General features: G+C 41.4%; 1 protein-coding gene across 17 annotated transcripts in view; it reads left to right on the top strand.

Annotated features, from left to right (window-relative positions):
* Positions 1–14329, top strand: part of rapgef6 (Rap guanine nucleotide exchange factor (GEF) 6) — a 147813-nt gene that overhangs the window by 87021 nt on the left and 46463 nt on the right. For all 17 annotated transcript variants that reach the window (XM_008426850.3, XM_081615334.1, XM_008426867.3 and 14 more), the window contains 4 exons: positions 4405–4536; positions 8853–9033; positions 11266–11402; positions 13818–13976. In XM_008426850.3, coding sequence (XP_008425072.2) covers positions 4405–4536; positions 8853–9033; positions 11266–11402; positions 13818–13976 — 609 coding nt within the window. The remainder of the gene's footprint in view (positions 1–4404; positions 4537–8852; positions 9034–11265; positions 11403–13817; positions 13977–14329) is intronic.

Below are 14329 nucleotides of genomic sequence, written 5' to 3'. Positions count from 1 at the left end.
CAACTCAACCCCACTCCACCCAACTCCACTCAAACCCCTCCACCCCACCCCACTCAAAACCACTCCACCCCACCCCACTCCACTCAACTCAACCCCACTCTACCCAACTCCACTCAAACCCACTCCACCCCACTCAATCCCACCCCAATCAACCCCCTCGACCCCACTCCACTCAACTCAACCCCACTCCATTCCACCCCACACAACCCCACTCCACTCAACCCCATCCACCCCACTCAACCCCACTCCACTCACCCCACACAACCACACTCAACCCCACTCCACTCAACCCCACCCCACTCCACTCAACCCCACTCAACTCAACCCCACTCAACTCCACTTCACCCCACTCAACCCCACTCCACTCAACCCCATCCACCCCACTCCACCCCACTCCACTCAACCCCATCCACTCCACTCCACCCCACACAACCCCACTCAACCCCACTCCACTCAACCCCACTTCACCCCACTCCACTCAACCTCACTCCACTCAACCCCACCCACTTCACTCAAGCCCACCCACCCCAATCAACCCCCTCGACCCCACTCCACTCAACTCCACCCCACTCCACTCAACTCCACCCAACTCCACTCCAGCCCACTCAACTCAACCCCACTCCATTCCACCCCACACAACCCCACTCCACTCAACCCCATCCACCCCACTCAACCCCACTCCACTCACCCCACACAACCACACTCAACCCCACTCCACTCAACCCCACCCCACTCCACTCAACCCCACTCAACTCAACCCCACTCAACTCCACTTCACCCCACTCAACCCCACTCCACTCAACCCCATCCACCCCACTCCACCCCACTCCACTCAACCCCATCCACTCCACTCCACCCCACACAACCCCACTCAACCCCACTCCACTCAACCCCACTTCACCCCACTCCACTCAACCTCACTCCACTCAACCCCACCCACTTCACTCAAGCCCACCCACTCCACTCAACCCCACTCCACCCCACTCCACTCAACCCCACCCCACTCAACTCCACTCCACCCCAACCCACCCCACTCCACCCCGCTCCATTCGACCCCACTCCTCTCAACCCCACTCCACTTCACCCTACTCCACTCAACCCCACTCCACTCAACCCCACTCCACCCCACTCCACTCAACCCCACTCCACCCCACTCCACCCCACCCCACTCCACCCCACTCCACTCAACCCCACGTCACCCCACTCCACCCCACTCAACTCCATTCCACTCAACCCCACGTCACCCCACTCCACCCCGCTCCATTCAACCCCACTCCTCTCAACCCCACTCCACTTCACCCCACTCAACTCCACCTCACCCCATTCCACCCCACCCCACTCCTCTCCACTCAACCCCACTCCACCCCACTCCACTCCAACCCACTTCCCCCCAAATTTCAACTCTATTTTTTTAAATATTCTAAATAAATAAAACAACAAATAAAATGAATTATGAAGTCTCTGTAAACACAATTATGTTTAAAAACTGTTCTAGTTGAGACCAAACAGCAGCCTGAAGTATCAATATAAAGTCATTTTTGTATATGGAAACTTTGCACACCAGTTTTTTTTTATTTTTTTTAATTTTTTTTAAAGTGCACAAATTTGCTCAATTAACTCCTAAAAAAAAAAAAACTAGTTGTGAACGTAGGTGCATCTGATTTTAACTTGTCTTTAAACAAACTGTTAGTAACATAAAATTAATAAATATTCTCCTTTTATAAAGAACAGTTTGAATAATTACCATTGTTTAGAAATAACTCCATTATTTAAAGGAGGCTGGAGTTTTTGTCTCCTTTTTATTAACATGAATTATACTTTTGACTGTTGCAGTGCAGATTTATTGGACACTTGAGGCTAAAATAACCTCTGTTGCTGAAAGGTGGTCCAGTATTGATCAATTATTGAAATTCGATGCTTTTACTTCCTCAAGTTTTCAGACTTCTGAGACTTAAAAAGCAAATGTTAAACTTTATTCCTTTTGCCATTCACCTCATAAATGAGGCTCGATGCACCAGTTTGCCCCTTTTGGGCTCCGTCTCCCAGTACCGGTAAAAATATTGGGAGAACGGCTCATAACTTCTCCATCATACAGGAATCGATATGCATTCGCTTTGGTGAAATTAGCAATTATTCACCGTCACACAGAAACACGGTAAACATGCAGTTAGTCAGCAATAAGTATTAGGACTAATGGTAGAGTGATGTGTAAATGTGATTGGATGTAATTCAATCAATAACCCCAAGATTGCATGTTGTCTTTGGGTCAATAGTGAATCACACAAAGCATTACTCTGCTGTGCTTAATAGGAAATGGATTTCACTTAAAGGCTTCTTCAGTCGCTCCTTCACCTCGTTCCTCGGACAATATTGGGGCGTAAATGTTAAAATAGCGGCTTTTAAAATTACGACGCTGATCCTTAAATGCTTTTATAAGAAACAGCTGTGCTGTTAATGTGTTAACGTCAGAGTCTGAATAGACGAAAACCACAAATATTTCATGTTTAAATAGATGCGGAAGCACAACGCTGCATACTGAAGGCTGATTGGTATTGCCTTGATCAATAATCAGTCAATCAGTCAAGTTTACTTCTAGAACACATTTCAAAAACAAGACAGCTCACAGTGCTTTACAGCATGAAAACAACATATTTTAGGGCTGAGATTTATCAATTATTGTAACAATTAATCAGTAGATTTTCATTTTACCACTCAAAACTTTTTGCATATTAGAAATGCATTAAAATATGTAAATAAATGAATAATTCAGTCTTTTTTCTAAATAATTTGAGTCTATATACTCCAGTTAACAATGAATCGGTTACTAAATTAGTTGACAATCATTTATTTAGTAGATTAATCGTGATTAATGGTTTCAGCTTTCACGTATTTAATAATTTTTTTATAACTATATTACTTGTTTTGACTGTTTTCCAATTCGGTTTTGAATGGTTGTATTTATTTCAGCTGTATTTGGCTGTAAATTAATCCAGTCCAGTTCTGAAATGGAGCTGATTTTGATTTTTTTCTCTTCATGTAAACAACATCTGGGAAATCTGCCGATTATCCAACTTTAGTCTGATAAAACGTGGAACATGCAGATGATAAAACCCAGCAAGCTAAATCTGTGGCACCAGAATGTCCACAAGGTGTTTCACTCTGGAAAAATATGGAATTTTCTATGAGGCCGGTTCCTAGCAGCTATTTAGTAAATGTAATGTGCTGTATTACACATTAGCGACATGAACTTCCTCGGTTCTGTTGGTGTTTCCCTCTGGGTTTGAAGATGGTGAAGCTTAAAGGTTGTGCAGAACAGCAGAGCTGTTAGGGGGAAGCACTCAGAGGGGGAAACACTCAGAGGGGGAAGCGCTCAGAGGGGGAAGCGCTCAGAGGGGGAAGCGCTCAGAGGGGGAAACACCCAGACGTAACGTCTTCAATGTTGCATGAAGCCGCTGTGGTTCCTCTGCTGCTGAGATCCAGTTCGGCTCAACGAGGCTTCATGTGCGCAGCAGTCGGTGCCGGAGTTTACGGCCGAGCGGCCGCCGCCGCCGTGTTACCCAGCCGGCCCTGACCTGGTCCTCACCCTGACCCGGTCCTCACTCTGACTCGGTCCTCACTCTGACTCGGTCCTCACTCTGACCCGGTCCTCACTCTGACCCGGTCCTCACTCTGACCCGGTCCTCACTCTGACCCGGTCCTCACCCTGACCCGACCTTCACCCTGACCCGGTCCTCACTCTGACCCGGCCCTGACCCGGTCTTCAGCCTGACCCGGCCTCGGTCTCAGCTGGTAGGACTGGAGACTGAACGGTCGTTAGCGGAGCCGGTCGATAGCTGTGGGCTAATTCAGAATCTGCTGTGTTGATTAGTAGCAACTGGTTACATTTACTCAGTTATTTCACTGAAAAGAATCAAAGAATGAGTGAATTGGACTCCGTGTTGCTCTGGAGGAGCTGCAGCAGAGCAGTTCTCATGTTTTTAGTCGGTCGACTTCAGATTCTGATTTGTCTGGAAATGAGATCTGCGCAGTGGAAGTTTTCTCCAACGTAAGAGAGCAGAAAGCTTTGGACTGGGTTTGCTTTTCCTTCATCCCCCCGGAAATGTTTGATTGCATGTGACGCTTATTTGGCAACGGCTTCTGTTTGCCTTGTTTCTGTCTGTGAGAAGAAAGTCAGGATTTACACCAGAAGATCACATCAGTCGAAACTGCTGGATCCTGATTTACGGCCGTCGGAAGTTACTTTCTGCAGCTCTGGCTTTCAGCCTGATGAAAACCGCTGCGTGCATGCGTGCGTGCGTGCGTGTGCGTGTGTGTGAGAACATTTGTGTATTTTCCCTGTGTAACACAGGTAATGTTGGAAACTCATCCTTGTTTCTCCGTGTGCGTTTCTTCCTGTGTGAACAGCTTCCTGCCGATCTCAATAAGATGCACCTGACGGACCACGCCCACCAGCAGGTGATGCACATGGCGCCCAGCCAATCAGGGTGCAGCATCACCAGCGACTCGGGCAGCAGCAGCTTGTCGGACATTTACCAGGTGGGTTCCCCAGGAAAAAGACGTTTCTTTGGGTCACAGAATCGGCTGGGAACAGATTCTATGTTCTATTAGAAAAGCTACAGATGAATGAATGATCAATGCTTCTCTCCCACGTTGCCATTAATAATTAAAAATGAATAAATTATGAACTCTGCTAAAATTAGTGACTTGTTTGCTCACCTGTCGACCTTTAATCCTTCCAATTATTGCTCATCAGTTCTGATCTTCCAGCTGTGGACTAAAGGTCATGTGTAGGAAATAAACCTAACCTTCTGCAGCGCCATCTTTCCCACAGTTAAAGTACTGAAACCTAATCGCTGTGCCTTCGTTAGTGGTGGCCATTTTGCAGAAACTCTGATGGCGTCGATCTGATGTTATAAACCTAATAACTATTACTAATTATTAGTTTGTGTTCGGTTTGACAGGCTCCTGCTGATAACCTGCCATCAGAAACAGGTGAACGTTTCTGAGGACTGAGTAGTTTTTCCACCTAAACTCTTCGGTGTGGATGTTCTCACTGAGGGAACCAACTCACATTTAGCCATTGTAGCATGAATTGGGTGGAAGAAATTTAATTTTTTACCTGGACACAGTCAAGCTTAAAATTATTCATACCCCTGCCAAATTAAGGTTAAAGAGTAAACCAATTAATCGCATGATAAATTAAAACAAACTCAATAATTTCCATTTGAATGATTTTATCTTTCTACCAAAAACTGGAGGATAAAAATCTTTAATCTGGTGTTTTGGTCTCAACTAGCCTTGTTTTTGTTTACATTCATTTTATTTGTTGTTTATTTTGGATACTTAAAAAATGTTTTCCAGTTCCAGTGCTAAATGTTTATTCCAATTTAAAGTTCATTACCATTATATTACTCGAAAATGGATTCATTACTTCTTCACTGTTTCATCACTAAAACCTAAAGTAAGAATGTCAACAGTATGGAAGTTAAGAAGACATTTTGAAATTTTAAAGCAAAGTTGAGGCTTTTCAGTTTGTAGGGAAAACGCAAACCGACGTCTGGTCAGCGCTAGCAGCGCTAGCGGCGCTAGCAGCGCTCATCTTGCTAATTACTAATATATGATTCAAAATTAAATTAAAATTTTAACTCAGTCTTTTACAGTGTTGCTTTGCAGCAAGTACTGCTGGTTTAAATATGAATAAATAACGACCATTTATGCCAGAAAGGCAAAAGATATACATATATTTTAAATCCTGTTGGTTATGAAAATTGTATCCACAGCCTTTAGCTTCACAAAACAAGAAACCGGCAACTTCCTGATGAGTTTACAACTAATTCTCCAATCAGTTGTGTCAAATAAAATAGGAGCATTTAGTAGATTCAGAAAACCTTGATGGTATTTTTTCACTCTTGTCTCCTTTAATTTTGAAATAGTTTGTTTTCTCTGCTAATTACTCCACTGCAGCAGATAGCGTGGTCACCTTGCACGCCTCTTTCTTTCTCTGCCTTTGTGACGTTTCTCCAGTATTTACCAGCTCAGTGTGCTTCGACAAGCCTCTCTTGAGTGCTTGAAGGACTGAGAGTCAATAAGAGAGAAAAGAGAACATAATAAACCTGTCATCTAATCGTTTTAATCCACCAACTTTTCTAATCTCCGCTGTTAGAGGAGAAAGCCGTTATAAATCCAAGAATGTGTCTTTTAGCCTCCACAAGCTGAGGCTTACAGTAATTATTTGGCCGTCCCGCCCAGCAGGCTGTGTTTATAAATGGATCTTAGAGTTTCTTACAAGGCTGTTTATTTTATGTAGCTTTAATCACGGCAACCGGGAAGGTTAGTTTGTTATTGAGCTGATTTATGATCTGTTAACATTTAAGGAAGAAAAAAATATTTCATACTTTTTTCTTAAAAATAACTGCAGGATGCAACTTTTATTAAAAAATATGTATTTTACATATTTGTTAAAACTAACAGTTTATGAGACAATCTGTAAAAAGAACTGAGCTACAGTTACTTACAGTCGAAAGAAATGCTCCAACAACAACCAATCAGAGCCAGGGGGTGGGGCTTAGCGCTGCCAATAATCCTCATGTACTGCTAAATGTGCTAATGGCGGAGAAACAACTTTCTGTTACAGGAGAACCGCTCATCTACCATCAATGTTCTTTGTGCTAACTAGCCTTAGCATGAATTGCAAGCTATGCTAGGTTACAGCTAGCATAGCTTGTATATTACTATATAGTAATTTTAATATAAATGATCGATAAAAAATTTCAGTAGCTTAAATTTATTAAATCATTACAAATCAGTAACATTGATAGTTTTGGTGAACAGCACCACATGGAGGATGATTGACAGCGCTAAGACCCGCCTCCTTGCTCTGATTGGTTGTTTCTAGTCTGTACTGGCAGTAGGAAGAAAAGCTCAGTTTTTTATATTTTTTTATTTTTCCACAACAGTTTCAACAAATATGTAAAAAAAAATATTTTTTTCATACAGCACCTTATTCATATTTAATACAAGAAATTAATATTGACAAAAAAAGCAAAACAAACAAAAAAAAGATGCAAAAACAGACCAAAATAAGAAAATAAGGTATTTTATCCCCCTTTTTTCAGCCTCCTGCAGGATTTTTCAGTGCCTGGTTGGTTATGAGGTTATCCGGGTCTGACATTTAACTCGGAGCGCAGATGATTTCACCCTCAGATTAGGTATTTATCACACGGATTTGATCCCATCGGCTTGTTGCTGACCCGGCTCCGTGTTTGTTTACAGCTGTCTTAAAGGGCTGACCCTTCCAGTCAGCTGCGCTCCTCAGCTGTCACTGTTTTACCGAGTTTCTCCCATGCATTTATATTCTTTATAACCTCAGAGGTTTGTTTTTACCCAACTTCTGGACTTTTGCCCTTTCCTCCCTCAGCTAGTTTACATTCTGAAGCAACATTTGCCACATCTCTCTTCTTCTTTTGAACATGAGGTGTTTTCTTTGGATTTGACGTCATTCATGTCGAGGAAATATCCTTTGAGCTAAAACTTGTTTTGACATTGGTGAACTCCTGCGCAGCCAGCGATCAGGTGTGAATGGCAGTGAAGGGTTTGTTCACGACGGGAAGTGAGGGAAGAAAATGAGAATTTTGTGAGCTGTTGCTCTTTTTAAAATGATTCAGATTCAGTCTTTTTTTTTTTTTATTCCTGCAAGGATGGCAAAAAAAAGAATCACTAAATTTTACTAGGCAATTTTAAATCGGTAAATGATAAAAAAAAATATAGTAAATTTATTGTAAATGATGGATAAAAGAGTTCAGAAGCTCAAATGTATTAAATCATTTACATGTTCTGTAAATTTGGGATCTTGTCTTTTATTTATTTGAAACAGAAAACACTGAGCAGGCGGAAACTTCTTTACTTCTCCAAACTAATTTCTCGTCTTTTACTGCTGCTGAAATTGTGGGACATGTGAGAACGTCATCATACAATAACTTGCACAAACATTTGAATTTTAATAGAAATCAGAAAAGCGTGGCGTTGGTCCTGCCACTAGAGGGCTCCACCTTTAACCTCCAGGTTGATGGCTTAATTGCCCCTGCTCCTTCTGAGGCCGTCCTGGACCCTGAGCAGCCAGAACATTTGAACATTCAGAGGTTTTGGACGCCAGGATGTGGTTTTATTTTGAAAGTCCAGGTCTTCTGACCTGGTTTAGTTTTTAACTTGTGCTATAAAGATTGTTCCAGATAGTTGTCTGTAAATATTCTGGGTATTTTATAATGAAGTATGGATTTTTTTAATGATTTCTTTTTATGTGTTACACTACCACCCACAGGCAAAATGCATTGACCTTCAAATTCCCAACTAATTCAACATGTAAAGAATTTTAACTACTAGTTTAGTTTCATATTTTTATTATAAAGACCAGCGCTTTTATTTTTTTTAAACCATTTTTATGTTTCATATACAAACTTTAATGTAGTTTGTTTGGATTTTATGTGACAGATCAACAGAAAGTAGCAAATAAATGCTAACTGGAAGAAAAAGTAACAACGTTATCAGCTGTTTTTACAAGTAAAATCTGAAAAGTTGATTTAATAAATCGTCCAATTTTGGATATCTTTAAGCTGAAATTGCAAAAAATCTCCACTTGATGCGGATTGTTGTGTAGAGGTAAAGTTAGTGTTTATTAGTACATTTTTTTCACCTTTTTTTAGAGATTTCTGCAGCAGTTTTACTCAAAAAGTAAGACCAAAATTTAAAAAATGTGTCTCATCCGACCACACTCTGGCTTTTGGTGGTTGTGTTTTGTCTCTGCAGAAAACGCTAAAACAGTTCCCACCTTCTTGTGATTGCTTCTTGTGATTCAGGCCACAGAGAGCGACCTGGGAGACGTGGATCTGTCTGGACTGCCAGAGGCTCCAGTGGACAGCGAGGAAGAGGAGGAGGAGGATGAAGACCTGGAGAGAGCGTCAGACGGACTCCTGGGCCGGGACCTGGTCCGAGAGTGTCTGGAAAAAGACCCAGCCGACCGCAACGACGACGACATCGGTCAGTTTCTTTTGCTTTTTTTTTTATTTCAGTTTTTAAGTTTTATACGTTTTTTTCAATAAAAAAAACTTCTGAAACTTTATCAAAACTGCAGGTGTGTGTCGGAGTCTGGTGGATTTTGGTTAAAACATGTTTGTTTTTCATTCAGTGGGTAGAAAATACAGACATTTGACTCAAGTAAGAGTAGAGATACTTCAGAATAAAATTACTCAAGTAAAAGTAAAAACAAAATACTCCTAAAAGTCTAAAAGTACATTTTTTCCAAAAAGTTACTCAAGTAAATGTAACTAGTTACTCCCCAATACTGGTATCAGTCACTGTTTACTCAGATTTAAGTTTGTTTTTATGACAGAATTCAGTACAAATTACCTATAAGGTAATCGGTTTGAATTATCTTTAAAAAAAAGTAAAAGTAAAAAGTACAGTGTTGTAAACCTAATTTACTTAAGTAAATGTAACTAATTACTACCCAGATCTGGAATTGGCCAGAAACGGAATCGGTGCGCCCCTACTGATCAAATATTTGTATAAAATTGTTTAAAAAATTAATTTGGTGTGGTTTTGTTGCTATTTTGGGACCATCAGTCGCTCAGCTTGAACACACAGGGAGCCCTCCCCTCACAAAACCCCCTGCAGAGGTATCTAAACAACAGCGCCCTTCTAATGTGTATTTTTAAGCAGGCAGTCACTTAAACGGCCTCATTAGTGGGACCCAGTGGGGTCCTGGAGAGGAAGGTGACCACATCAGAGAGCGAGGCGAGGTGGTAAAGGCCTGGCCTGCTGCGAGCCCGCCGGGCCGGCCGGGGGTCTGGCCTTTTCACCGCCTTCTCTTCAGCTCATGAATATTAAGTTTAAAAGAAGAAAATGAATCTAAAATAGCGTCATTAGGGGTGCATTTAATTTAAACACTTTATTTGAAGGGGTGAACATCGGAATCTTCATCAGCTTTGTCCTTAAATAATGAAGCTTTTATTGCAAACTTCCATTACAAATTGCATTAAAAGTGTCATTATTTACAGAATGGCACTTAATGACAACAGACATAAACATCATGTTCATAACAGGTGTTATGTCATGCTTTTGGCAGTATTAGTTTAGTTAGTTAGTTTGGCTTTTGTAGTAAAATAATAAACTTTTATACACGCAAATGCATTTGAGAGAAAAACAAACAAAAGAAAAACAGTACTAAAGTATATTTACATGTTCAGAGTGCATGTCTGAAAAGTATAAATTTTAGGTTTGTTTTTAACAATTTATCTGACTAAACTGGTCAACATAGATGGAGTAGCACATAATTTATGTTTTTTAGAGTAACTGTAACTTTATTGCATGTGTAATATTTGCATAGTTTGCCTTCATCATGCTTGCAGCACACAGTGGTGCAGTTGGTAGAGCTGGTGCCTTGCAGCAAGAAGGTTCTGGGTTCAATTCCCGGCCCCGGTCTTTCTGCATGGAGTCTCCATGTTCTCCCTGTGCATGGTGGGTTTTCTCCGGGTACTCCGGTTTCCTCCCACAGTCCAAAAACATGTTGTCAGGTTAACTGGCCTCTCCAAATTGCCCCTAGGTGTGAGTGTGTGTGTGTGTGCATGGTTGTGTGTCCTGTGCGTCTCTGTGATGCCCTGCGACAGACTGGCGACCTGTCCAGGGTGACCCCGGTACGCTAGCTGGAGATGGGCACCAGCAACCCTCCCAACCCCACTAAGGGACAACTGTGTAAAGAAAATGGATGGATGGAGATTCAAAGAAATGCACTCTGATCCTTGTAGGTTGCATTTAACAAAAACCAAGAAGGAGCAAACTCAAGAGGAGTCTTAGCAGAAGAGCAATAAAAATGTACAACTACAGCAGTGAGGCTGTGAAGAAAAAAGTTTTAAAGCACTTGAGCAGTTTGGATCAAGGTCACTCTGTTCTCCGCTGCAGCACAGATGAGGCGGATTCTACGTCTCTTATGGGATTCCACCTTTATGATTTATATGCACTTCTTCCAGAGTAATTTCTGCTCTGGTTGTCATGTTTTAAAAGAGGAGCAGCTTCCTACACTGCAAAAACACAAAATCCTACCAAGTACTTTTGGTCCAGTTTCTACTGCAGATGTTTTAGTGCACTTGAATTAAGACAAAACTAACTTACAAGTAACTTATCGGCAACGTAGCAAAAAAAAGTCACATTTTGCAGAAAGAGAAGCTTTAAGAGATTCTCTTCTAACAAAGCTATCGTCTCTTTGACAACCAGAACAACTGCTGGAGTTTCTGCACCAGCTGCCTGCGTTCGCCAACATGACCATGTCCGTACGGCGAGAGTTGTGCAGCGTCATGGTGTTTGAGGTGGTGGAGCAATCTGGCACGGTCATCCTGCACAACAAACAAGAGGTAGGAATGATTTCACATTCTCATTTCACAGAATATTTAGCTCAAACGTCAAGCAAGACACAAAAAAATGAGACTTTTTGAAACTCTCAAATAATCTTTTGGGACTTTCTCACATGCAAAGCGTTTATGGAGAAACAGGTTCACCCACGAAAACTCAGGAACATTTTCTTTTCACAGCTAAGTCAACGAGGAACCGATAACATACAAGACAATAGATATCAAATGTAGCTTCCTGTGTGATTTCCCTTCCTGCATATAAAAAAATCACATCTGTATTCTTGACAGATGAAGTTTGAAACACCACAATTGAAATTGTTAGTTTTTTTGACATTAGCAGAATACAGGTAGCTTCATCTGAAATACATCTGCTGATGGAAACAACACTTTCCCAGCATTCCCTCTGGGAAACCTGGATGTGGCTTGGACATGTTAATATTGATATTATTGATATTTTGCATGACAAATGCTGGATGCTACACACCTTTTGTACAATTTGTGTTGATAAACCTTTGTTTTCTGTCAATATTTCTCTCTTAGTTCAAAACCAGAATATAACTGTTAGCATATTTTAGGCGGAAGCAGTAAATGAAGGTTTGAAGGAGCCTGTGATGCTTCTCAAAGTGTGCAGAGCCACTGTGTTAGTGCTGCCAGTCACTTGAGCTGCTACAAAGCAAATTAATTAAGTTACATGTCTGAGAGACAAGAGATCCATTCTGACTGTTTTCTTCCACACAGCAGCAGTGAAACTGACCGAAAATTGATATCAAATCGACCATTTCTGAGATCAGGAAGACGGGGATTGATCTCAGCATTGGTAAAACTTAGAGACTCTCTCAGAAAATGTGTATTTGAACAGCCGTGTGTTTGTCTGTGTGCCTCCCTGCTGTCTCTGTCAGGTCGATTGATGGGCAGCGCTCCTCCACAGTGTCTCTGGATTCACATGGTGAATGTCAAAGAGAGGCACTTGGCTCCACTCAGAAGTCAAAATGGCTTGGCTGAGTGAGAGAGAGAGGACAATAAAGAGGCTAAAGTGGTGTAGTAGAGGAGAAACGAGCTTGCTTCAGGGGAGCAAAAAAAGCAAAAATAGCTTCATTTTTCACCTGTGATGTCATGGTTGCTAATTATTTCTGTACATATTCATCAAGTAAATCAATAATAGCACAGCAGAGTTGCTAGTTAACAACTTTTGTGTGCTATGTATTTCTACGTGTGGTTGATTGCCTCAACTATTTCCTTTTCATCGCCTCAGAGAAACAAGAGGGGCAGCAAGTAAAGCGACAGAAATAGAAACCGTTGGGGCCGAGAAAGAGAGAAGCTCTCACAAATATCAGTGATGGCTGCAGAGGGAGCCCAGGGTTCGTTCGCCCTCCTTCCTGAGCGAAGTGAAGCAGTTTCTATTTAAAAAGCAACGGCTGGAGACATAACTCGGAAACGCAACGCGCTAGTACCAAAATATACTACAAGTCCATTTCAAGTTTGGCAACAACCAATGGATGTTTTGACTACAGTGATACAGACCAACAACCAACCCTGTATGCACTGGTGTCCATAGGCGCGTTACAAAGCAAAAGCTGCTAGCTAACAATGACTAGCATTGGTTTTAACTGTTCAGTGGTCAACATAATGCGCTAAATCTTAAATGTCTGCGTAATATATAAGAGAAAAACGACACAGTGCTTTGCTTGCAATTGTCAACACTTCAACAACTAGATTTCAAGGTTAGGAAAATGTTTTAATTTTTAAAAAAAGTAGGAAGGGAGAGAGAAGTAGGTTAGCTATGCTAGCTTGACTATGACAACCTCAACATGTAGATGTGCTGTGGGATCCGGCGTGTTTTGGTTCAGTTAAAAAATAAAAGTAGAAGCTGACCTAAACACCAACTCTTGACAGATCATCAGTAGTGTTTAAATTAGCTAATTTACCACCGCTGTGTTAGCTTAGCTAACAGCAGCGGTAGCTAAGCTACCTCAGCGATCACTTATTAATGATCACAAAATAAGCATCAAGCCTAAAAACATAAAACTGCAACTGACTGAATGTTCTGGACTGTGTGTAGGAAATGTTTGGGTGTTTTTTTGGTGTTGAATCTTGTTTATATGTATAGTGACGATATTGCCAGTTGCCATGGCAACAGGTGTGTGTGTGTAGCGTAGTCAACACAGAGAGCGAAGAAAACAGAAGAATATGAGTGGTTTTCAGTTGTTCTTAAACAATTCTTCTGCGTCATTTCCCCCGCTTGCTGTGTGTCGCACTGCACTAAATTCATAACACCGGTTGTAAACGGCAACATGTCTGTATTGTCAAACACCTGAAAAAAAAAAAAACGGTGCTAAGAAGCAATTATGGCCCATTTTATGGGATTAGCTGCTGGAATCACAGAATAATTTGCTGCTGCTGCTGTTGGCCTGTCTGCAGCTCGACCACTGGTATGTGATCTTGAACGGAGCCGTGGAGATCAGCCGTGCAGAAAGCCGAACAGAGACTCTTTGTATGGGGAACAGCTTTGGCATCTCGCCCTCACTGGATAAGCAGTACATGAACGGAGAAGTTCGCACCAAAGGAGATGACTGCCAGGTAAAACACAACAAACAGAAATGGTGGTTTTATTCAGGGTGGAGAAAATTAATTCCTCAATCTGACGGCACTTTTGGTATTGCTGTTGATCTATTTAATCATCATAAATAGCCAGTAATGGTACATTAATTTAATATTTGATCAACAGTTTAAAAGAATTTGACAACAAAATTATCAAATTATGAAAAATCAGAATTTTTCCCTCTTTCTTGTTTTATTTAAATTATTTAATTGGTGAAACTTTTCACCATTTGAACCAAACGAGCAAGAGAAAACAGTTTCTGTTTGGGTTTCGTTAGCTACATAAGCACTGATACTGTAAAGATTAACACAGCATTGCCCCTCCCTCACGT

Source organism: Poecilia reticulata, chromosome 14 (assembly GCF_904066995.2).
Source record: "Poecilia reticulata chromosome 14, P_reticulata-male-v2, whole genome shotgun sequence".
NCBI lineage: Eukaryota > Metazoa > Chordata > Actinopteri > Cyprinodontiformes > Poeciliidae > Poecilia > Poecilia reticulata.
Note: the sequence above shows the minus strand (reverse complement) of the source record. Positions and strands in the feature narration are given on the sequence as shown.